Source organism: Schistocerca cancellata, chromosome 8 (assembly GCF_023864275.1).
Source record: "Schistocerca cancellata isolate TAMUIC-IGC-003103 chromosome 8, iqSchCanc2.1, whole genome shotgun sequence".
NCBI lineage: Eukaryota > Metazoa > Arthropoda > Insecta > Orthoptera > Acrididae > Schistocerca > Schistocerca cancellata.
The window spans coordinates 346,863,277-346,889,102 of NC_064633.1; the positions used below are offsets into that span (position 1 = coordinate 346,863,277).

The window sequence follows — 25,826 nt, forward strand, 5'->3', positions numbered from 1 at the left end:
CACAGAAGAACAAGGTCAATGGCCGGTTTGCCTTAACTGTATGAAGATGGTATCTGTTCTTTCGGAGAGGGGGACACGTTACACACTGTCCGGAAGAACAGATAGGTGTGTAATAATGGCAGGGAGAAACTGTCTTAGAGGTGTACTGCACCAGAACCCGTTTCACGAACTCGCAAACTCGACCTACCGTAACGACAGTGGCAACTCGGCCTCCCCAGCAGTAGCGAGGTTGCCTTTACAGAACTGGCGACGAGGGTTTCCCACAGCTACAGTTTTAGATTGCAGCTTAGTGTCGCCAAGGGCATCAACTTACCTCAGGGTAATTCGACCTTGACAACAGCCTTTATCAGTACTGTCAGTAATTACGGCGTAGAGTGCTTTGAGTACTCCACTGATAAAACCGGCTCATGGGCTATAACTTCTTCAGACGTTATAATTCCGACCACGACTGTTTCTATTCAGTCTGACTTGTGACACTGCCAACACAATATTACTAGGATGATCTCGTCGTTAGTAGCACTGGTGTGTGTGGCCACTATTTCGTCCTCACTGGTGAGCGCCTTTTTCTCTCCTATTACTTCCAGTCTTTATTAGATGACTATTACCACATGTTACACTACTCTCAGGACACTGGCGTCAGAATAATTTCGGGCTTAGAAGTATTCGTAACGACAGACTTTCCTTTAAATGAAGAAATGAGGGATACTTCAGCTATGTTCAAAACATACCAATTTCACATGAGTGTGCTTAATATTTTGTGTAACAGGTCCATATTATACGATTAAAATCGTTGTTTTCCCATATTTGACTAGCGTAACTACCTCTTCTTCCCCCCATGAACCATGGACCATGCTGTTGGTGGGGAGGCTTGCGTGCCTCAGCGATACAGATAGCCATACCGTAGGTACAACCACAACGGAGAGGTATCTGTTGAGAGGCCAGACAAACCTGTGGTTCCTGAAGAGGGGCAGCAGCCTTTTCAGTAGTTGCAGGGGCAACAGTCTGGATGATTGACTGATCTGGCCTTGTAACAATAACCAAAACGGCCTTGCTGTGCTGGTACTGCGAACGGCTGAAAGCAAGGGGAAACTACGGCCGTAATTTTTCCCGAGGGCATGCAGCTTTACTGTATGATTAAATGATGATGGCATCCTCTTGGGTAAAATATTCCGGAGGTAAAATAGTCCCCCATTCGGATCTCCGGGCGGGGACTACTCAAGAGGATGTCGTTATCAGGAGAAAGAAAACTGGTGTTCTACGGATCGGAGCGTGGAATGTCAGATCCGTTAATCGGGCAGGTAGGTTAGAAAATTTAAAAAGGGAAATGGATGGGTTAAAGTTAGATATAGTGGGAATTAGTGAAGTTCGGTGGCAGGAGGAACAAGACTTCTGGTCAGGTGACTACAGGGTTATAAACACAAAGTCAAATAGGGGTAATGCAGGAGTAGGTTTAATAATGAATAGGAAAATAGGAATGCGGGTAAGCTACTACAAACAGCATAGTGAACGCATTATTGTGACCAAGATAGATACGAAGCCCACACCTACTACAGTAGTACAAGTTTATATGCCAACTAGCTCTGCAGATGACGAAGAAATTGAAGAAATGTATGATGAAATAAAAGAAATTATTCAGATAGTGAAGGGAGACGAAAATTTAATAGTCATGGGTGACTGGAATTCGAGTGTAGGAAAAGGGAGAGAAGGAAACGTAGTAGGTGAATATGGATTGGGGCTAAGAAAGAAAGAGGAAGCCGCCTGGTAGAATTTTGCACAGAGCACAACTTAATCATAGTTAACACTTGGTTTAAGAATCATGATAGAAGGTTGTATACATGGAAGAACCCTGGAGATACTAAAAGGTATCAGATAGATTATATAATGGTAAGACAGAGATTTAGGAACCAGGTTTTAAATTGTAAGACATTTCCAGGGGCAGATGTGGACTCTGACCTCAATCTATTGGTTATGATCTGTAGATTAAAACTGAAGAAACTGCAAAAAGGTGGGAATTTAAGGAGATGGGACCTGGATAAACTGAAAGAACCAGAGGTTGTACAGAGTTTCAGGGAGAGCGTATGGGAACAATTGACAGGAATGGGGGAAAAATACAGTAGAAGAAGAATGGGTAGCTTTGAGGGATGAAGTAGTGAAGGCAGCAGACGATCAAGTAGGTAAAAAGACGAGGGGTAGTAGAAATCCTTGGGTAACAGAAGAAATATTGAATTTAATTGATGAAAGGAGAAAATATAAAAATGCAGTAAATGAAGCAGGCAAAAAGGAATACAAACGTCTCAAAAATGAGATCGACAGGTAGTGCAAAATGGCTAAGCAGGGATGGCTAGAGGACAAATGTAAGGATGTAGAGGCTTATCTCACTAGGGGTAAGATAGATACTGCCTACAGGAAAATTAAAGGGACCTTTGGAGATAAGAGAACCACTTGTATGAACATCAAGAGCTCAGATGGAAACCCAGTCCTAACCAAAGAAGGGAAAGCAGAAAGGTGGAAGGAGTGTATAGAGGGTCTATACAAGGGCGATGTACCTGAGGACAATATTATGGAAATGGAAGAGGATGTAGATGAAGATGAAATGGGAGATACGATACTGCGTGAAGAGTTTGACAGAGCACTGAAAGACCTGAGTCGAAACAAGGCCCCCGGAGTAGACAACATTCCATTGGAACTACTGACGGCCTTGGGAGAGCCAGTCCTGACAAAACTGTACCATCTGGTGAGCAAGATGTATGAAACAGGCGAAATACCCTCAGACTTCAAGAAGAATATAGTAATTCCAATCCCAAAGAAAGCAGGTGTTGACAGATGTGAAAATTACCGAACTATCAGTTTAATAAGCCACAGCTGCAAAATGCTAACACGAATTCTTTACAGACGAATGGAAAAACTAGTAGAAGCTGACCTCGGGGAAGATCAGTTTGGATTCCGTAGAAATACTGGAACACGTGAGGCAATACTGACCTTACGACTTATCTTAGAAGAAAATGGTTCAAATGGCTCTGAGCACTATGGGACTCAACTGCTGTGGTCATTAGTCCCCTAGAACTTAGAACTACTTAAACCTAACTAACCTAAGGACAGCACACAACACCCAGCCATCACGAGGCAGAGAAAATCCCTGACCCCGCCGGGAATCGAACCCGGGAACCCGGGCGTGGGAAGCGAGAACGCTACCGCACGACCACGAGATGCGGGCTCTTAGAAGAAAGATTAAGGAAAGGCAAACCTACGTTTCTAGCATTTGTAGACTTAGAGAAAGCTTTTGACAATGTTGACTGGAATACTCTCTTTCAAATTCTAAAGGTGGCAGGGGTAAAATACAGGGAGCGAAAAGCTATTTACAATTTGTACAGAAACCAGATGGCAGTTATAAGAGTCGAGGGACATGAAAGGGAATCAGTGGTTGGGAAGGGTGTAAGACAGGGTTGTAGCATCTCCCCGATGTTATTCAATCTGTATATTGAGCAAGCAGTAAAGGAAACAAAAGAAAAATTCGGTGTAGGTATTAAAATCCACGGAGAAGAAATAAAAACTTTGAGGTTCGCCGATGACATTGTAATTCTGTCAGAGACAGCAAAGGACTTGGAAGAGCAGTTGAACGGAATGGATGGTGTCTTGAAGGGAGGATATAAGATGAACATCAACAAAAGAAAAACGGGGATAATGGAATGTAGTCGGATTAAGTCGGGTGATGTTGAGGGTATTAGATTAGGAAATGAGACACTTAAAGTAGTAAAGGAGTTTTGCTATTTGGGGAGCAAAATAACTGATGATGGTCGAAGTAGAGAGGATATAAAATGTAGACTGGCAGTGGCAAGGAAAGCGTTTCTGAAGAAGAGAAATTTGTTAACATCGAGTATAGATTTAAGTGTCAGTGGCAAGGAAAGCGTTTCTGAAGAAGAGAAATTTGTTAAAATCGAGTATAGATTTAAGTGTCAGGAAGTCATTTCTGAAAGTATTTGTATGGAGTGTAGCCATGTATGGAAGTGAAACATGGACGGTAAATAGTTTGGACAAGAAGAGAATAGAAGCTTTCGAAATGTGGTGCTACAGAAGAATGCTGAAGATTAGATGGGTAGATCACATAACTAATGAGGAAGTATTGAACAGGATTGGGGAGAAGAGAAGTTTGTGGCACAACTTGACCAGAGGAAGGGATCGGTTGGTAGGACATGTTCTGAGGCATCAAGGGATCACCAATTTAGTATTGGAGGGCAGCGTGGAGGGTAAAAGTCGTAGGGGGAGACCAAGAGATGAATATACTAAGCAGATTCAGAAGGATGTAGTTTGCAGTAAGTACTGGGAGATGAAGAAGCTTGCACAGGATAGAGTAACATGGAGAGCTGCATCAAACCAGTCTCGGGACTGAAGACCACAACAACAACAACAACTGCCTCTTGATGTTTTTGTTGTGGGTTGGCAAGAGAGCCAACCCGGTATACTAGAGGAAGCCGAAAGGCACGCGTTTCAGCTCACGCAGGCTGGCGTGAGGTCTGGAACAGTACAAGGAAATTAGACTTTAGCAAAAAACATACGTTGCTGCTGGAATACTTAACTTTAATCTATAAATGGTGAACATCGCTCTTGATGGTACATTATTCATAATCTCAATAGTAACTGGTAATGGCGCCTTGCTAGGTCGTAGCAAATGACGTAGCTGAAGGCTATGCTAAACTATCGTCTCGGCAAATGAGAGCGTATTTTGTCAGTGAATCATCGCTAGCAAAGTCGGTTGTACCACTGGGTCGAGTGCTAGGAAGTCTCTCTAGACCTGCCGTGTGGCGGCGCTCGGTCTGCAATCACTGATAGTGGCGACACGCGGGTCCGACGTATACTAACGGACCGCGGCCGATTTAAAGGCTAGCACCTAGGAAGTGTGGTGTCTGGCTGTGACATCACAGTTTTGTTTTGTGTGGTGCTGCCAACAGTCGAATGTTATTGCCAAAGATCGAATGTTATTGCCAACTATTCAATGTATTTTTGTGATATCTGTGTTCTGTTTGTGTGTGCATGTCTATGTGTGTGTGTGTGTGTGTGTGTGTGTGTGTGTGTGTGTGTGTGTGTGTGTGTGAGTGTAATCGTATTTGCTTTGATATTTGATATGGTTAGGTGATAGTATATGTAGTTTTTTCAGTGTGTGTGTGTGTGTGTATGTGTGTGTGTGTGAACAGCTCTTATTCGCGTGCCAGAATTATTTAATTTCTATGTATTGGTTTAACCTGCTGTTGGTGCAGTGTTTCAACTCTTTTTCCAAACGATTTTTTCCCTTTTTCTTGTAGTTCTGACACTGTCAGGTTTAGAGGGAAACGTGGGTGAAATGTGTGTTGATGTTCTTATGGTTTCATATTACTTCTACAAATGTATGTCTGTGCCTTTTTTATTGTTAGTTACATTATTTTTTGTTTAAGCTTATTTTGTAAAGGTTTCACTGCCGTGTATGTGTTGTCTTCGGTTTTTCCTGTCAGTGCCATGAGGTGTGCGGGGTTTCCTATGTGCCGTGTTAACTCTAAATGTGTCTCAGTTGTTTTAACGTGTAATTAGACATTCCAAAAATAAAAATTATCAACGTACCGTAGTATTGTACGCAACTGAGTACGACAGGACTTCAAAACTTGCAGATATTCGCTCAGAATTAATAAGTAAACACTCTGTTGATTACAATGAAGTTGTAACATACTTTATATATTACAACCAACAATCAACAAATAAGGTTAATTAATTAGTAGCGTGGCTGTAGTCGGTAGTTGGTCCACAACAGAACTACCTTTACTATCTTTGACATCCTCATCTTAACGATTTTAGAACGTATCCCGAGCTTGCACATAATGAGATATCTCTGACAATTGGACCTTTTCCGCAAACATCGGCCATCTGCGTTTCTCACAAGACATTCCGAATCCATTGATCGAGATAGTCATGTGGATACAGTATTTCTTGACTTTCGACCGGCATTTGACGCAGTATATCACCAATGTTTACTGACGAAAATACAATCACATGGGACATCAAAAGCAAACTGAGATTGGATTGAGGATTTCTTGTTAGGGGGAAAGCAACATCTCATCGATGACAGAGAGTCATCGTTAGATGTAGAAGTAACTTCGGGCGTACCCCAAGAGAGTATATTGGGACCCTTGCTCTTCATGTTGTGTATTAATGGCATGGCAGACAATATTAGTAATAACTTTAAACTTTTTGCAGACGATGGAATTATCTATAATGGCGTACAGTCAGAAAAAAGCTGCACAAATATTTATTCAGAGCTTGATAAGATTTCAAAGTGTTGTAAAGATTAGGAACTTGATTTAAATCTTCATAAATGTAAATTTGTGCAGTTTACAAAACGCTAAAACGAAGCAACTTGTGACTACAGTGTAAACGAATCACTATTGGAAGCAGTCACCTGATACAGTTACCTAGTTGTAACAGTTTTTAGGGATTTTAAATCGAACGATCGCATAAGTACAGTCGTAGATAATGCATATGGTTGGTTAGTTGCTAGGGTACTGAGATAAAGCAATGAACCTACAAAGGAGATTGCTTAAAAAACACCGGCAAGAGCCAATATAATGTATTACTCAAGTGTACGAGACCCGTACCAAATAAGACTAAAGGGAGATTTTGAAAGTGTACAAAGAAGGACAGAATGAAATGTTACAGGTCTGTTTGACCCACGACAGAGTGTCAGTGGAACGTTAAAAGCTGTGAACTGGCCGACGCTTGAAGACGGGCGCCAACAATACCGCGAAATCCTTTCTCCAAAGTTTGTAAAAACAGTGTTGAGGAATCTACAGCTCCCTAAGCATCGCTCTCGAAGGGACCGCGAAGACAAGATTAGACGCAATTAAACCATCATTCTTTCCACGATCCACATGCGAATCGATAGGTAAGCAACCTCTCTACGTCGTCCAGTGGGAAGTGCCCTCAACTGTGCTCTTCATATTGGTTTGCTGGGTATAGATGATGGTGCAGATTTAGATGGTAATATTGGGCCAATTTCAGTAATTCTTCGCTCAGCCGTGTTTTTGTCCAGACGTGTAGTTTCTGAGTGAAACCGAGGCGTAATGCAGAACGGTGGTAAGAATGGGATGGAGACATGTTCGAACGTGAAATTTTATTTTAAAGTTGGGAAGGCAATGTCGCAACATGATGCGCCAGGTATATGGAAACAATTATTTGTTGAAAAAGTATGTGGACGAATGATACAAATACTTCCTCACGGCTGGAACTGAGTGGAAAACTCGCATCGGCGAGACAGCCTTTTTGACGCGCACCTTAAACAGGACGGCATACGAAAATTCGTCAACTCTTGACCGAAAATCATCGACGAATATTTCGAATTTTGGCATAATTTACAGGAATGCCGTCCGGGAATGCTTATGCAACTGCCGTGGGAACACTGGATAACCGTTACTGTGTTCGCTGTTGTTGCATACAGACTGACTCAAAGACAGGAACAAGCCAGGATAAGACGGACAGTGACACCATTTTTCCGGATCCCCCACGCAACGTCACAGGCAAGCAGTCGTAGTTCCTGAAGCACGATCTGGTATCGACAAGTGAAATTGTCGGGTGATGTGGTCCAGGTAAGACGAATCTAGAGAAGTTGGGTGCGAGAAGTTGCACGTTAAAAGCATTGTCTCTTGTATACCGAAAACCATTTAAGATTTTAGAGGGTTCCAGGAGAAAAATAAAACTGCGAATGGAAACCTGTGTCATAAACCGTCATTCATCAAGGCAAAAGGGCATCAAATTCATAGGAGAAAAGGCCTGTCTACGCAGCAGCTAGCTCTATCTTCTCCACCGGCAATCGTGGCAATTAGCCGCGATCCTTACTGTCAGTGTACAAAGTCACATTTGCTGCCAAAGGGGTTGCCTAGTTGTAGGCACCGAAGCCTATAAGTTAAACGCCCTGTAGCGTCAATGGGTTCCTATCCTCGATCTGTTCCGCAAGACCCCTCGAAGTTAATCGCAACATTTCTGGGACACCCTGTATAAAGAATACCTGCCACAAGGGATGACTATTAACCCAGCCATATCTATCAGGTCCTGAAGATCAGACATGTGCATCGAGAATAGTTCGCAAATGATTTGTGTTGTCTTCTGCACGACAATGCACAGTCTCACCACTGTATCTCTGGAGCTGTTACGATACTTAAAGAGAGGTGGGTGGGTCTTATTATTATCCAAATGTTTCTCCTGCCCATCATTTCCGTTATTCTCTCATGATAAACGCTTAGTAAGAAAAAAATTTTCGCAAAATTATTGATATTCAACCCAGTGGGAACGCTGCACTCAGTCGACTCCATCTGCATGTGTTGTCCGAAGTGTATATCCAGGAGAGGCGATAGTTTTGAACATTAATAATACACTATCTGACCAAAAGTGTGTAGACAGCTGTATGTAATGAGGAATTGACCACTAGATCTCAGGAGAGGCGAATCTGCCGGTATATATGGAGGCTGGAAATACGGTTAGGTCAGCAGAGAAACGTAACAGCAGAACTGGTCTGTCAGGAGGGCTTAGAGTCTTCTAACATCGACTGTTCGTTGAGTAATAGATCTATCAGGGAAATTTCAACTCTTCTAAAACTGCATGTGTCGCTGGTTAGTGATGCGACTGTGAAATGAAAATGCAGAGGAACAATCATAAATCAACACCAGATAGACCACATGATAGAGATCGCCAAGCATTGCGAGGGTGACTGTAAAAAATCACATGAAATCAATGGAAGGGATGACTCGTGAGTTCCAAATTGCCACCATCAGAACAACTAACACAATGACTGCATGTAGGGAGTTAAAAAGAATGGAGACAATGGTCGACTACCTCCTCCCAAGTCATACATTTCTGTAGTCAGTGCTAAGAGACGCTTGAGCTGCTGTAAGGAGCGAGGCCTATGGACGATGGATAACAGGAAATGAGTGATTTGGAGTGATGTCACACTATATTCTGTGCCACTTCCACAGAAGGTTTTGGGTTTGGTGAATGCTTGCTTTCATCTGAGTGCCAACACTGAAGTACAGAGCAGGTGGTGTTTCGATATTGGTGTCTTTTCATGGTTAGGGGGTTGGGTTGGGGTTGTTTTGGGGAAGGAGACCAGACAGCGAGGTTATCGGTCTCATCGGATTAGGGAAGGATGGGGAAGGAAGTCGGCCGTGCCCTTTGAAAGGAACCATCCCGGCATTTGCCTGGAGCGATTTAGGGAAATCACGGAAAACCTAAATCAGGATGGCCGGACGCAGGATTGAATCGTCGTCCTCCCGAATGCGAGTCCAGTATCTAACCACTGCGCCACCTCTCTCGGTCATGGTTAGGGGGTGGGCCTCTTATTACAATTAAAAAAAAAACACTAAAATGGAAAGGATACGAACAGACTTTACAAGATTATACACTGCGTAGGTTAGAGGAACTGTTCAGAGACAATGAGTGTTGGTATCAGCGTTCCATGAAGCAGGATCTGTGAGGCGATGATTTGTGGAAAATAACATCCCTTAAATGCACTGGCCTCCTGGCCTGAACCAAATGGAACATCTTTGGAATGTATTAAAACATCGACTCCGCTTCAGACCACAGCGTCCACACCTTCTCTGGTGTTGGTTCATGAGGAAGAATGGGCTGCCATTCCTCCACAGACATTCAGACACCTCATTGAAGCTGTCCCCAGTGGAGTTCGTTCTGTCATAGAGGCGAAGAGTGGATACATTCCATAATAATGTCCACTTATACGCAAATAAAGTAAAGTCATGTGGCATGAATGGTTGGGAGACCCAAAAGGGAATGTTTAACCGTCTGATTGAAAAGATTTTCACGCTCACAGGCTCCTCTCCGTCTCGAAGTATGAGATCTGGGAGGGGGGGGGGGGCGACGTGAATGTGTTAAGTGTAGATGACTGGATTAGTATGTGCATAGTACAGTGTGATGTTCGTGTTGTAGGTGGCGGGAGAGGGGCAAAGCCAGTGATGGCGCATAGCACACTCCTCTTGAGGGGTACCAAAGGAGCTGTCGAGCTTAACACCCCATTCCGATGGACAGATCACTATCATCATTGCCGCTTGTCCCCACTTCTTGAAAGGCTACGAAGAGGTTAGGAATTTAATCCAGGAGAATGGCGCGAAGACTGATGATCAGGGACTTCACGCCACTACCCCTCCTGTTCCCTCTGCCATAAAGGCGAGGCGGGTGGGGGGTTGGGGGGAATGTTAACAGTGCGCGGTGAACCCAGACAGTCACCCATCCAAGTGCTAAAAGCGTCAGCCGTTGACCAGTAATCGGTGTCCGGATACTTTTGATCAGATAGTTTATGTGGTCCTGCATAAATACTACCTTGTCTTCGACTACTGCATTAGTAATTAGTTGTTAAGGATAATAAATACTTCCACTGGACATCAAAATTGCAACAACTTGATGGCTGTGTGCAACAAAACCTAAATTCTTACGAAATTTGTATACGCACGGATATGCACATCGTTACCGTTTTAGTACAATTGCATAAAGCAGTTAGCACGCAATCTACAGACTGTAAGTAAGGAAATAATACGCAGCGGATTTCTCATTCAGAAGTCGCATTTTGTGTAGGTTCTTTTGTTGAAATATTTTCTTATACCACGTGTAAGGGGATGAAACGTCTACCAGCACCTGTTCCAGAGATGGCCTATTGAGAATGCAGTACTGCGATATTACAGTTCTCGTCGGCTGCAATCCCAAAACTGGCATGCGAGTATGCAATCGATGGTTTTAGGTGCGCCATGTTCAGAGTTATGCAGAATCTCAACTACCACACGCGACTATCGCCAGAGAGGATATACATTCTGTTCACTTGTTCTTACATAGTAGTTCAACCACGTAGCTTATTTGTCTCAGGAATTGGGCCTATTTGCAGCAAGACAAGTATTCACTGGGACAACAGGACGCCATCTGGAGCACCACTGTCTGTCAGCTGAGTGACCATTGTTGTGCCTTTCCTGTATGTGGCAGCAAAGAGGGGCGATTCAACAGCAGTGCCCTGAGCCATGGGCGCATTCAGAAATTTATTTGGGGGGAGGAGGGGGGCGAGGACGAGATGTTAAATCTTCATTTTTGAAATAAATTAGCTGATTAGTTTCGAGACTTGTCATACCATAAGAACAAAATTTTACGGGGTCACAAAGAACTTGTTATATCCTAGAGAAATAATTGTTAGCCACTCGCGGGAAATCAGTTCTGGAAGTGTATGATACCGTAATTATATAATAAATAAAAATATTGTATTCCAGATTACACGACAGGGGGGGGGGGAGGGGGGGGGAGACACGTCGACTTCTCAAATATGTTCCGTTTCTGGATTCTGTACATCAGTGGTCACATCGATGTATGGAGGCTCTGAGGAGAACGAATGTTGCCGTATTGCATTCGTCACCGCCACAGGAGCGCACTAACTGGCGTGATGCTATGGGAAACCGTTAAGAACACAACGCGATTACCTCTGACTTGCATAGCTGTTAATTTGGACAGTGAGGGCTACGTTTATGTGCTATAGCTGGTGGCTGGGCCCTATATTTAAGGTCTCTGTGATGTAATATTTCAACAAGATAACGCAACACCCTAATTATGCCAATGCTACCGCGACCTGCTTCGATACAGAGGCTGTTCTATTATTGCTGTGATAAGTCTCACCCTTGGAAGTATCTGGTCACGGGTTGCCGACATCACTCATCACCCTGTACGATTGAGTGCTCTAACAGAGGGTTGTGACTTTCAAGCTCAGATCAATTTCGCTCACTGCTTCATAGAGCTGTTGCTACTGCCAGAAGTGCTGGTTTGTTACTAAATTTCGCACTCAGTTTCTCCTCAAATCACCTATAAATTTAGTCACGTATTCTTGATACGCACAATATGTAAAATTTCTTTATTCGCTATGGTAAATTTTCAGAAACTTCAGTGACTGTGGAGAGTAGCGGTAATAATTATTTACGTGGCAGAGATGTCTCCCGTTCTGCAACGGCATCACACCAATCATTTTGTAATTTGCTTCCAGGCTCAAGGCGTGTATGTGACCGTGGAGCAGGGCACCCTGAGGGGTGCTGTGGTGACCAGCGCACTGGGCACGCAGTACGCGAGCTTCAAGGGAGTGCCGTATGCACGACCACCGACGGGGGAGCTGCGGTTCCAGGTGAGATTACTCACACGATCAAGCAGCGGTACTAGCTGTGGTGTTCTGACTCCTCTTATTGAACCTTGACTGTGTAGTTATTTTTGTTGAGAAGTTGGAATATTTTTATGTAGCAAATTTTAAATTCACTGTCGAAATTTGCATTAGAAAGCTTGGATCCTCCATGAACGACAGCCATTCTTTTCGTACTTGAAGCAGGGAAGGCGATGGGTTAAGGGGAAAGGTGACTAAGGGTTTGTTTAAGATTCAAGAGTGTTTTCCTATTTTTTTATAGAATATTCTGTTACTACTCGGAGGAACACCTACATATTAAAAGCTGAAATATACATTATCAGTGTTTCACTGTTAACATTTATTTTACATTTTGTTACCGCTTTCGGCTTGCTAGGCTATTGTAAGACAACTTAAGACTGAACAGACAGTCCGCACAACCATAGGGAGAGCTTCTACCTGTACAAAGATTGCGATTTACAAAGATATGTTTAAATATTATTTATGCATACTAAAAACACAAAGCTGGGAAAGCTTCATTTGCCACAGAGACAGTGAAACCTTCCCGTCTCCTCTAGAACTCTGTTGTTAATGATAACCTTCCCTTTTACAATAACCTATGTAACCTTCCCTTAGGATTTCTATCTCTTGCTTAATAATAACAAATGAAATCTTCCCTTTGAAATTTATTCTCTTTCTCAATCTTCGCATACAAATTTAATTGGTGCTTATTAAAAGTGATGTTCTGATTATTTCGACGAAACATAGAATGTGTCGTCGTCGTGGCCCTCAGTCGTTATCTGCAACAACCCAAAACTGTTCCTTACCTTTTTTACTGTTACTGGACCGCCATATGACTGCTACATCGAACTGCGACATGAATATACTTATTCTGTTTTACTATACTCTATTAGCTGCTGGTGGGCTTTCATAATAAGTGGCTGTATTTATTACCAAAGCTGACGTTATTCTTTAATAGCAAAGCTGACGTTATTCTTTAATTAATTTGACTGAAGTTACGTAATTCATAGATAAACTTTTTCTTAACAACAATAAAATTTTGCAAAGTTTTACGTTGACGGTTTTTGCGATGGATTATAATCAGTAATGCAACATTGCTGGCAAAAATTAATTATGTTCTGAAAACGCTTCAAATATTTACTGTTGGTAATGAAATGATTTTACAAACGTTCAAATGGGACTTACTTTTTACAATAATCTTACAACTAGCATTGCGCAAACATACCTTCAGTAGCCTTGAGTTTAGCAAAGAAAATAATTCAATAATATTAATTCCTCTTATGATAATAGTTAGTTGATGTCTCTGTACATCCGTTTATAATCTCTTGTAAATCATAGCTAGTGGCTGGCTGGCACACCGCTCCTCTCAACCTCTCGCTTCAGACCTGCTACCGACTCGCTTCACTGACACCCTACGAACGCTAAAGTGCGGTCTCTCCTGCCTACAATGCTTTCTGGTGCAGACAATCCCTGCTACCATTACAAAATGTATCAATCAGACCTGCTACCGACTCGCTTCACTTCTCGCTTTCTACTGACATCCTACGAAAGCTAAAGTGCGGTCTCTCCTGCCAACAATGCTTTCTGGTGCAGACAATCCCTGCTACCATTACAAAATGTATCAATGCGCGGTCTTTCCCGCTGATTTCTTAAAATGTATCGGTACGCGGTTTCTCCCGCCCTTTTTAAAATTATATCAACAATACTTTGGTGCAGATATTCCCTGCTACCACAATTATTTCCAATATGACAAATATTAATTATTCCTACTTAATCCTATTAATAAATTGTAAACATCTTTCATAAATTGTGGTTTGACAATAGACAATAGAAATATACACGTCTTACAACAGTACAAGAAATATTATGCAATGATATATTGAGTGTTTTGGAATCTAAGGATACGAGTATAAAACTGAAAATACAATGTTTATCTGCCCTAAACGAAAACGAAAAATTGCAGTGCTTCAATTTGACATTAGCACAAAACAAAAATAATGCAAAGACATACTTAATGTTTTAGAATCTAAAGATATGAGTATACATCCGTGAACGAAATGTTCGACTAATCTAAACACAGAACTACTCAATTTATACAAATATTGTTTAGTATCCTCAACCTTTGCAAACTAATACTAATGTAATAGATACAGAGTATTTACCAAGAAATGTTATATTAAACTGTACTCAGACATTAAAAGTTCTTGGAATGACAGGTCAAAGAAGTAGAGAAAGACTCTTACGGTGTATTATGCTCAAAAATGTGATAGGCTTGGGAAGGGGTGGGGAGAGAGGCAGAGGAGAGCAAGGAGACGAATCAAAGTGGAGAGAACAAAAGAGTCACAAAATTTACTGCAAGAATGTCGTCTTGAAGTGAGAATATTATTAACCGCTGTTGATACTTCAACAAGGCTGAATCATGGGACTGTATCTGATCATTAACTATTGGGTCAGGATTCTCTGACTGTTGTTTATTGATAGCCAAAATTTCCATTAACGTTAGTTTACTGCTTTCATTCGATCTATGGAGAACTTGATATTTAATGTCAAGCAAATGACATTCACTCATGGCGTACTCGGCAAAGGTGTAATCACTCCGTTCTAGCCTCCAATTTCTTTCTCATTCAGTCAGCTTCGTATATACAACCCTGTCTGACTGACCTGCATATGCCTTTCCACACAAACTGCAGAAATACCTATAAACTCAATTCTATTCTAAGTATTCCTGGTGTAGAAGGCTAGTGTATATTTTTTAGATTTCAATTTATTAGTTATTGCCTGTGAAGTCCTGCTCTTATATTACATGGGGACCCAATTCTTGGTAGGATTTAGTGCCTTCTGAGAAGAATACGTAAGTGCTGTTATCCTCTGTCTACTCGTTCTCTTAACTAAACCATCAGTGACGGTAGGATTATAATCATTACTGTATGTAATGTCTTTAATTATTTTCAGTTAACTTTAAATATCTGATATGGTTAAGTATCTCGATAAATCGGCTTTAGAGCAAGGGATAATAATAGAGGATTTTCTTTTAAACATGGCTGCTTAGTTCAGTGACCGTTTACAAATTGAAGTTAAGGCAATTACAGCCCTAGGCCACAAAATTTAAGTCTTTTGACCAGATTTCAACACTTCTGTGAGCAACAGACTGTTGATACCTGTGGCTTTATTGGTATGAACATCCCATAGCGGCTCGCCTTCCATGTATTAATAAATTTTTGTGACTAAAGCCTTTCTCGCTTGATATTTATCTTATACGTGACATGTAAGTAGTGTTTCTTTCTTGTACTCTTAGCCAGTACTTACACTCTTATATAAAAGTTTTTTCTCATAAATTTGTGCTTATGTTATAGGCCAATTTGAATATTTAATTTCTGATGAAGGCAGTCATAGAATTGAAACCTGGTCAGAAGACTTAAATTTCATGACCGAGGGCTGTAAATGTTTTAACTTTAATTATAGAGGATATTATGCTACTAAATATGTATCAGCCTCGCAAATTACACCCTTTTATTTGCTGGGAAGTGGCTAGAATAAATGTTTAGTGGTTGCAAGTTCATAGCTGATGAAAAAGCAACACTGGAATACTCCTGTCAAAAATTAAACTAAAGTAAACAATAGACTGGCTGGGTGAGATTAAGATAGGTGAACACAAAATAAGCAGTCTCGCATGTGCGGATGACTTAGTTGTGATGGCAGATTCTATTGAAAGTTTGCAAAGTAATAATTCAGAGCTAGATCAGAAATGTAAGGACTATGGTATGAAGATTAGCATCTCCAAAACGAAAGTAATGTCAGTGGGAAGGAGATATAAACGTACTGAGTGCCAAATAGGAGGAACAAAGTTAGAAGAGGTGGACGGTTTCAAGTACTTAGGATGCATATTCTCACAGGATGGCAACATAGTGAAAGAACTGGAAGCGAGGTGTAGCAAAGCTAATGCAGTGAGCGCTAAGCTACGATCTACTCTCTTCTGCAAGAAGGAAGTCAGTACCAAGACTAAGTTATTGTGCACCGTTCAATCTTTCGACCAACTTTGTTGTATGGGAGCGAAAGCTGGGTGGATTCAGGTTACCTTATCAATAAGGTTGAGGTTACGGATATGAAAGTAGCTAGGATGATTGCAGGTACTAGTAGATGGGAACAATGGCATGAGGGTGTACACAATGAGGAAATCAAAGAAAAACTTGGAATGAACTCTATAGATGTAGCAGTCAGGGCGAACAGGTTTAGATGGTGGGGTCATGTTACACGCATGGGAGAAGCAAGGTTACCCAAGAGACTCATGGGTTCAGCAGTAGAGGGTAGGAGGAGTCGGGGTAGACCAAGGAGAAGGTACCTGGATTCGGCTAAGAATGATTTTGAAGTAATAGGCTTAACATCAGAAGAGGCACCAATGTTAGCACAGAATAGGGGATCATGGAGGAATTTTATAAGGGGGACTATGCTCCAAACTGAACGCTGAAAGGCATAATCAGTCTTAAATGATGAAGATGAAGTAAACTCAATCCGAACATGCCTCGAAAGACTCTTACGGTACTGACCGACCGCCGTGTAATCCTTAGCCTGTAGGTGTCAGCGGATGCGGATATGGAGGGGGGAGGGGAGTCAGTACACAGCTCTCCTGGCCGTTGTCAGTTTTCGTGACCGGAGCTACTTCTCAATCAAGCAGCTCTTCAATTTGCCTCACAAGGAGTGAGTGCACCCCGCTTGCCAACAGCGCTCGGCAGACCGAACAGTCACCCATCCAAGTGCTAGCTGAGCCCGATAACTTCGGTGATCTGACGGAAACCGGTGTCACCGCTGCGGCAAGGCCGTTGGCCACTCCTGTCAAAACGAGAGACAAAAAGAAGGTTATTCGTGTTGTGCGTAATGATAATGAAAGTTTCCCTTAAACCAATTACAATATGTACTATGCGCCTGACACAGAGCGGCCCCCTAATGAGCTCGACAAGTCTTTCCTCTACGACGGCGGCGATAAAGAGTGATTGTTCTAACAAAAGCGCTTACCTGCATTTTCAGAGGCTGAAGTTGATATCACGTTCCCGACTTAAACATACATCGAAGAAGGCCATGTGGCTAAACTCAAGCCCCAAAGACATTCCGGGGCTACAAGAGATCGATTGTGAGGGAAGCAACGATCTGTTTCATCTTCAGACATTGGTACATTAGCGTGAGCTGTAAACAGCGATGGTATGACGCTGATGTGGAGATATCTTTTCAAATATAACGTATTCATAATCCAAAATCGGCAGTGTCCATCTGAGACAAAGGTAACGTAGAAGCAGATCAAAAGGAATTTTAACGTATCGTCGACGAAAGCGTCGGTAGAGACGGAGTACAGGCTTCGACTGGGGAAAGAATTCACTATGTCCTTTAAAAAGGAACGTTTCCCCTATTTACATTAAAGTAACTTCGGAGTGTTGTAGGACCATTATGAGAGTTGTACGACCATTACTTTTCGGTATGCACACTGGTGTCCAAAATTAAAGCAATAAAAGTAAATTTTGTAAGGTTGCGTTTCTATTGCCACAAAACAGTATAAACAGGTGGTAGTAAAGTAGAAACAATGTAAAGAATACAGAATGTAATCAACTGCAACATACATAACGACAGACAAACATGTTATTCGCTTCATTTCAACTTAACGGATGTGCACACAGTCTGGCAACTGATTAATGTTCTCAGTATGGCTTGTGACCACCTCTGGCACCAATACAGGCCTGAAAACGACGGGATATGCTGTGAATGATGTCATCAATCTCATGTTGAGGCAATAACGCCCATTTTTCCTGCAGAGCTGCTCACAAGTCTTGGAGAGTAGTTGGTGGGTGCTGACTTGGTTCAATCCCTGTCCCCAGTGCATCCAGACATGTTCTACGGGATTCAAATCGGGAGAGCAAGGAGGCCAGGCCATGCGTGCAATATTTTCCGTTCCCAACGAAATAACAACCACTCGTGCTCTATGAGGTCGAGTATTATCGTCCATCAATACGAAGTCTGGGCCCACAGTATCTCACAACAACCGCACATGAGATCCCAAGATCTCACCATAGTACCTGGCAGCAGTTAAATCTTGCTGATTCACTCGTACAATTTCATGAAGAGATTTTCGTGTGATCAACATAATCCCTGTCCACACCATTAGGGATCCCCCTCGATATCGGTCTCTTTCCACAATGTTTGAGTCCCGAAATCGTGTTCCACATTCCATCCAGATGCAAGTTCGCCGATAATCACTCTCCAGACTAAATCCGTACTCATCTGTGAAAAAGACATCGGCCCATAAATGGTTCAAATGGCTCTGAGCACTTTGGGACTTAACATCTGAGGTCATCAGTCGCCTATAACTTAGAACTACTTAAACTTAACCAACCTAAGGACATCACACACATCCATACCCGAGGCAGGATTCGAACCTGCAACCGTAGTGGTCTCGCGGTTCCAGACTGAAGCGCCTAGAACCGCTCGGCCACAGTGGCCGGCTCCATCGGCCCACAATTCGACCGTCCAGGTGGCATGTTTATGGCTCCACTCTAGACGTTCCCTTCTGCGAAGAAACGTCAGACGTAAACAGATAGGAGGTCTCCAACTATGAAGGCCACTCTGCTGAAGCCTCGATACAACACGTCCAGGGGATGCTGCGAGGTCAGATGCCAGTTGCAGTGCCCTTAGAGCCAAATAACGGCCCAGTCCTTCTGATGTCACACGTGGTCGGCCCTGTTCTGGTCTCCGGGATACAGTTGCGGTTTCTATTAACTGTCGTCTCATCTGAGAAAGAACAGAACGATTCACATTAAGACATTCGGGCCTCGATAGTTTGCGACACTCCTGTTTCCTACCTTCCTATGGCCCTCCACAGCAGAGAGTCTATATGCGTCTTCTCTGTGCCGTATTGCACCGTCTGTGACTGTGTACACGGCTGTTACAAACAGTACCCTGCTTCATAGGTGCCACGACGTCATTGCTAGCGTGGTTGCCCATTGATCGGAATGTTATCTTCCATGCAGAACACGATCGTAACGTCGTCTGTTGACAGTTTGTATGATTATGGCCTGAATTTGAAATAGGACGGGGAAAAAGCAGTTTGTTTCTTTAATTACGAACATAAGGGGTGTTCATTTTCACTGAAGAAATTTAGATATCTCGGAAATAACATATCGGATAAAAAAGTTACAATTCCAATTTTTCTGACTCGGAGCGACCCGCACTCTCTATAGCAGATTACGATTCTGTGGCAAAATCTATAAACGTTTTGTCTGAAGCATTTTCTTCATTTCGCCACATAGGGCGCTGTAATCGGTGGAATAGAAATAGGTACACAATCGTAATTTACGACATTCTTCTCAATGGCCCATGAATATCCAGTGGCACATGGGGCCTCAATTCCATGCTGCAGGGACAGGACATTTCACAGCTTCTAATTGGAACTCCCATTCGTACCGTTGTATTCCTCCAAAATATCGAACAAGGGACTACTCGACGCCCCACCGCGGCGGTTAGTGAACAGCGACGTATAATAACAGACAGTACTCTGCGACTGGAGCTCATGTATCTTGCAGACGTAGAACAGATAGCAACTGTAAATGTTACAGCACTTGCGCAGTGTTTATTGCCTGCACACATACCTATTATTTGGAAAACAGACTTGCAAGTGGACGAATGAATGCTGCAATCACAAAATAAAAAACTAAAATGGTCCTGATTTACGGAGAACGTAAGGTCGAGGCTGTTGTTGCTGTGTATGCCGAGCGTTTTCCTGAGAAAGCTCTGATGCTACATGTGAAAATAAACCGAAAATGTCCCGTGAACATTTGTCCGATTTTCGATCGTGATGGACAGAATATTGGTGGGACAGAGACCATGTCCGTCTTGCAAGAGGTGTTCAGAAAGTTCTCCAACCATCTCACTACATTTGTCAACGCTTTGGAGGGTGTGTTGGTTACTCATGGAACATCATCTCGGCGGGCTTTAATGCGGTAGCAGCATCGGTGATGCGAGCGATCGGCGACGCGAGCGACAATTTCTTCATGTGTATCCACCTTCGCAGCGTACGCATCCTCCTATAACCAAACCCATAAACAAAACTTTAGTGGAGTTACCGCCAGTGACCTGGGATGCCAGTTAATGGGTCCACCGCGGCCAATCCACGGCTGAGGAAATTTGTTATTCGGATACTGGGATACTTGTTTGGTACCGGTGATTCAACGTGTTGCAGATACATTTGCCGTCGTTGCTCTAATGTCACGTCTTCCAAAAGTGGAAGAAGATCTATTGGCAAATGTGCATATGCTGTGGCTATCATGCAGTTTGATAGGACCACAGGCCTTATCAACAGGTCATCAATCATACCACACCAGACGTTCGCTGAGAACCTAACATGGAATTTCGTTTCTCTGGTGCCTTGTGGGTTCTCCATCGCCCATGTACGAGAATTGTGGGTGTTCTTGACAGCACTGCGTGTAAATGTAGCCTCATCTGTAAATAAAAAGCATTGAAAGAATTGTTGTCTGCTTACTGAGTCTCCCAGATGCATATGTTTCGTGGGATACAAATGGAATGGGTACAAGCCCTCCGAATTTAACGTACGCCACACTCGCGTTTGTGGAATATCGAGCTGACGGCTGATGTACCGTGTTGGTGTTGGGACTCCATTGTACTATTATAATAATGTCTTCCCTTTCCTCAACTGATTGGACTGCCTCACGTTCTGTTGCTACATATACGCTGGGTAGTGTAATGTTTGAAAGACCCTAGGAAATACCTCGGTGCAGGAAGTTTGTCGATTAGGTAAACGTGTCCGGTATTCTCTCACAGTCACAAGGGCTCTGCGATTACAATACCTGTACAAAATCAACATGTCTGAGTATTCCGCAAGTGTGACTGTATGCGGCATGTCGGTATTCACGTGCTCAGTTGAACAACACTCAAGCACAACGCGCACATGACCTCACGACAGCGCTTAGTTTCGGTGATCTGATGGGAGCCGGTGTTATCACTGCAGCAAGGCCGTTGGCGCACGAGGTGCATGTATCCTGTATCCTTGGAATTAAGTCAGTGATGTGAGCTCTACTCCCGAAACGGTTTTCTGGGGCTTATGTTACTAACATTAATGTACCCTAAAGTATTTATAACCGCTGCTTCCGGCCCCCTGGGACGGACAACATTAGAAGTATCGAGTACGTTGCGACGTTTGAGGGGCTGTTGCACAACGGCCGCGATATTCCAGAATTTGAAACACGAACAGCTGCTAGCATGAGTTTCTTAGAAGTAGATACCTTAGGGGTTGGGAAGCAACTCAAATCGCTTGATACGGGCAAGTCTTCAGGTCCAGATTGTATACCGATTAGGTTCCTTTCAGATTACGCTGATACAATAGCTCCCTACTTAGGAATCATATACAACCGCTCGCTCACCGATAGATCTGTACCTACAGATTGGAAAATTACGCAGGTCGCACCAGTGTTTAAGAAGGGTAGTTGGAGTAATCCATCGAACTACAGACCTATATCATTGACGTCGGTTTGCAGTAGGGTTTTGGAGCATATACTGTATTCAAACATTATGAATAACCTCGAAGGGAACGATCTATTGATACGTAATCAGCATGGTTTAAGAAAACATCGTTCTTGTGCAATGCAGCTAGCTCTTTATTCGCACGAAGTAATGGCCGCTATCGACAGGGGATCTCAAGTTGATTCCGTATTTCTAGATTTCCGGAAAGCTTTTGACAGCGTTCCTCACACGCGACTTCTAATCAAGCTGCGGGCCTATGGGGTATCGTCTCAGTTGTGGTACTGGATTCGTGATTTCCTGTCAGGAAGGTCGCAGTTCGTAGTAATAGACGGCAAATCATCGAGAAAAACTGAAGTGATATCAGGTGTTCCCCAGGGAAGCGTCCTGAGACCTCTGCTGTTCCTGATCTATATAAATGACCTGGGTGACAATCTGAGCAGTTCTCTTAGGTTGTTCGCAGATGATGCTGTAATTTACCGTCTAGTAAGGTCATCCGAAAACCAGTATCAGTTGCAAAGCGATTTAGAAAAGATTGCTGTATGGTGTGGCAGGTGGCAGTTGACGGTAAATAGCGAAAAGTTTGAGGTGATCCACATGAGTTCCAAAAGAAATCCGTTGGAATTCGATTACTCGATAAATAGTACAATTCTCAAGGCTGTCAATTCAACTAAGTACCTGGGTGTTAAGATTACGAACAACTTCAGTTGGAAAGACCACAAAGATAATATTGTGGGGAAGGCGAGTCAAAGGTTGCGTTTCATTGGCAGGACACTTAGAAGATGCAACAAGTCTACTAAAGAGACAGCTTACACTACACTCGTTCGTCCTCTGTTAGAATATTGCTGCGTGGTGTGGGATCCTTACCAGGTGGGATTGATGGAGGACATCGAAAGGCTGCAAAAAAGGGCAGCTCGTTTTGTATTATCACGTAATAGGGGAGAGAGTGTGGCAGATATGATACGCGAGCTGGGATGGAAGTCATTAAAGCAAAGACGTTTTTCGTCGCGGCGAGATCTATTTACGAAATTTCAGTCACCAATTTTCTCTTCCGAATGCGAAAATATTTTGTTGAGCCCAACCTACATAGGTAAGAATGATCATCAAAATAAAATAAGAGAAATCACAGCTCGAACAGAAAGGTTTAGATGTTCGTTTCTCCCGCGCGCTGTTCGGGAGTGGAATGGTAGAGAGATAGTATGATTGTGTTTCGATGAACCCTCTGGAAAGCACTTAAATGTGAATTGCGGAGTAGACATGTAGATGTAGATAGATGTAGATGTCTGCAGGCTCCGCAGGCGGCCGACGGCTGGGAAGGCGTACGCGACGCCCTGGAGGAGGGGCCGGCGTGCGTGCAGGAGCCGGGGGCCCCCGAGCCGGGCTCCGAGGACTGCCTCCACCTGAACGTGCACGTGCCGCTCAACAGCTCCGCGCCCTTCGCCGTCTACGTGCTGATCCCCGGCGGCGGCTTCACGGCGGGCAGCGGCGCCACCCGCATCTACGGGCCAGACTTGTTCATCGAAGAGGGCGTGGCCGTCGTCGCCATCAACTATCGACTGGGACCACTCGGTAAAGCCCCTCTTACACGAGCGACTTGCTTGTCTCAGTCGACTACTCGTGGCTGGCTATGTCTACTGTGCAGCAAATGAGTGGCTCGTTGTTCCTGTACCGAGGCTGTCTGTCACGAGTGGTCGTTTGTGTTTATACGTTGGTGCCAAAATTGCACATGTTCTCGTAGTCCTGTATGATGTAAGTCAGGTTATGAAAGACCGATCTTATTATAAAAAGTCGCCCCCTCCCCCCAGTTCCCCCTTTTGCTTTCCCCTCCTTCTCCCAGACCGGATTTTCATCCCTTCCCCCCCCCCCCCTGAGTTCCTGCACCCCATCCTCGACTCTTTCCCTCCCACGTCCTTCCCTCCACGGCCCTCTTCGGCGCGCCCCCCACCCGTCTTCCCCCTCTCCGCCCTCCCTTCTTCCCTTCTCCCTCATCTCCATCCGCCTGGCACATCCTCTGTTTGCTCATCATCAGTGTGCTACGTCAGTGTTGTGTTTGTTGCTGTTCTCCTGTGCGTCGAGAGCTGTGATTTTAATTGTGTGCTGGACTTGTACATAGTGTCACTATCAGTGATCGTTATGTGCTACGCCGTCCATCGATACTTTTATGCTGAAGCCATACTTCACCTTCTGTTCTTTTAATTGTCCCAGTGTGTGGTTTATTGTGATCAATACTTTTTAAGGTTTTTGTCTCCATTTTACAGTCACCCCCTTTTTGTCTGTTCTCGTCCATTATGTTCCCGCAATTTTATATTTTTGTCCATCATATTTTCTCCTTTGTAATTTTAAAAGTCTTCTGTTGTATCATTATTGTCTTTTGGCTGAAGAGCAGCGCATATGCTGCTGCCAGCCCGCCCCGCTGGGGAATTGAAATTCAATAAAGAAAAAAAAATATAAAAAGTCGTTATATACACTGACAGGAAAAAAAATTGCAGCACCAAAAAATTATTGGTGTAGAGTAATGAAATTTCGGGAATACATTTGTCTAGGTAACATATGTAAATGATTAACATTGCGAGATCACATGTTAATGTACGTGCGAGATAAGCCATTACAAATTTGAGATGCTGGTACATTAACAACACGTGTAACAGTCACAATGTTGAATGCAAACGTGCGTGCATTGTGTTTCACAGATGCCGGATATCAGTTTGTGGGAGTGTAGTTCCATGCTGTTGCACTTGGTCGGTCAGTAAGGGACGGTTAATGCTGTTGAGGATGAGTCTGGACTTGTCGCCCGATGATGCCCCATATGCACTCGATTGGAGACATGGCTGGTGATCGAGCAGGCCAAGGCAGCATGTCAACACTCTGTAGAGCATGCTGGGTTACAACAGTGGTATGTGGGCGAGCGTTATCCTATTGGAAAACACCCACTGGAGTGCTGTTCATGAGTGGCAGGTCGAATCACCAGATTGACGTACAAATTTTTAGTCACGGTGCTTGGAATAACCACTAGAGCGCTCTGGTTTCTTACGAAATTGCACCCGAGACCATAAATCCAGATGTAGTTCGCCGGACGGAGTGGCCGAGCGGTTCTAGGCGCTTCAGTCTGGAACCACGTGACCGCTACGGTCGCAAGTTCGAATCCTGCCTCGGGAGTGGATGTGTGTGATGTCCTAAGGTTAGTTAGGTTTAAGTAGTTCTAAGTTCTAGGGGACTGATGACCTCAGAAGTTAAGTCCCATAGTGCTCAGAGCCATTTGAACCATTTTGAACCCTAGCTGAAAACAGGCGCTGATATGCATCATCGGGGACATGTTGAAAATGTGTGCCCCGACAGGGACTCGAACCCGGGATCACTTGCTGATAATGGCAGACTCTCTATCCAACTGAACCACCGAGGGCACAGAGGATAGCGCGTTTCCAGGGACTTATCCCTTGCACGCTCCCCGTCAGACCCACATTACCAACATGTCCACATCACTACATTCGTAGTGCCCCTAATAGATGTTTGCCCATCACATTCATTACTCGTGGCAGATTAATCTACCAAGTCCCGTACGAGTTGGGGCATAGCGTGTGCATTCGCACAAGAAGGTCAATGGCTGGGTAGCCATATTTTAACTATATATGAAGGTAGTATCTGTTCCCGAAAGAACAGATATCATTGATGACCGTGTAGCTTCTCTAGAATGAAATGATAATTAAATCGACACCCTAGCTGCAAACAGGCGTTGATATACATCATTGGGGACATGTTGAAAATGTGTGCCTCGACCGGGACTCGAAACCCGGATCTTCTGCTTGCATGGCAGACGCTCTATCCAACTGAGCCACGAGTAATGAGTGTGATGGGCAAACATCTATTAGGGGCACTACGAACGTACCGGTGTGGACATGTTAGGAATGTGGGACTCACGGAGAGCGTGCAAGGGATAAGCCCCTGCAGGCGCACTATCCTCTGTGCCCTCGGTTGCTCAGTTGGATAGAGAGTCTGCCATTGTCAGCAAGAGATCCCGGGTTCGAGTCCTTGTCGAGGCATACATTTTCAACATGTCCCCGATGATGCATATCAACGCCTGTTTTCAGCTAGGGTTCAAAATGGTTCAAATGGCTCTGAGCACTATGGGACTTAA

General features: G+C 43.6%; 1 protein-coding gene across 1 annotated transcript in view; it reads left to right on the plus strand.

Annotated features, from left to right (window-relative positions):
* Positions 1-450: 450 nt before the first annotated feature.
* LOC126095147 (acetylcholinesterase-like) overlaps positions 451-25,826 on the plus strand; it is a 104,736-nt gene continuing 79,360 nt past the window's right edge. The window contains exons 1-3 of the mRNA XM_049909867.1: positions 451-552; positions 12,035-12,169; positions 22,984-23,263. Coding sequence (XP_049765824.1) covers positions 499-552; positions 12,035-12,169; positions 22,984-23,263 — 469 coding nt within the window. The 5' untranslated portion in view covers positions 451-498. The remainder of the gene's footprint in view (positions 553-12,034; positions 12,170-22,983; positions 23,264-25,826) is intronic.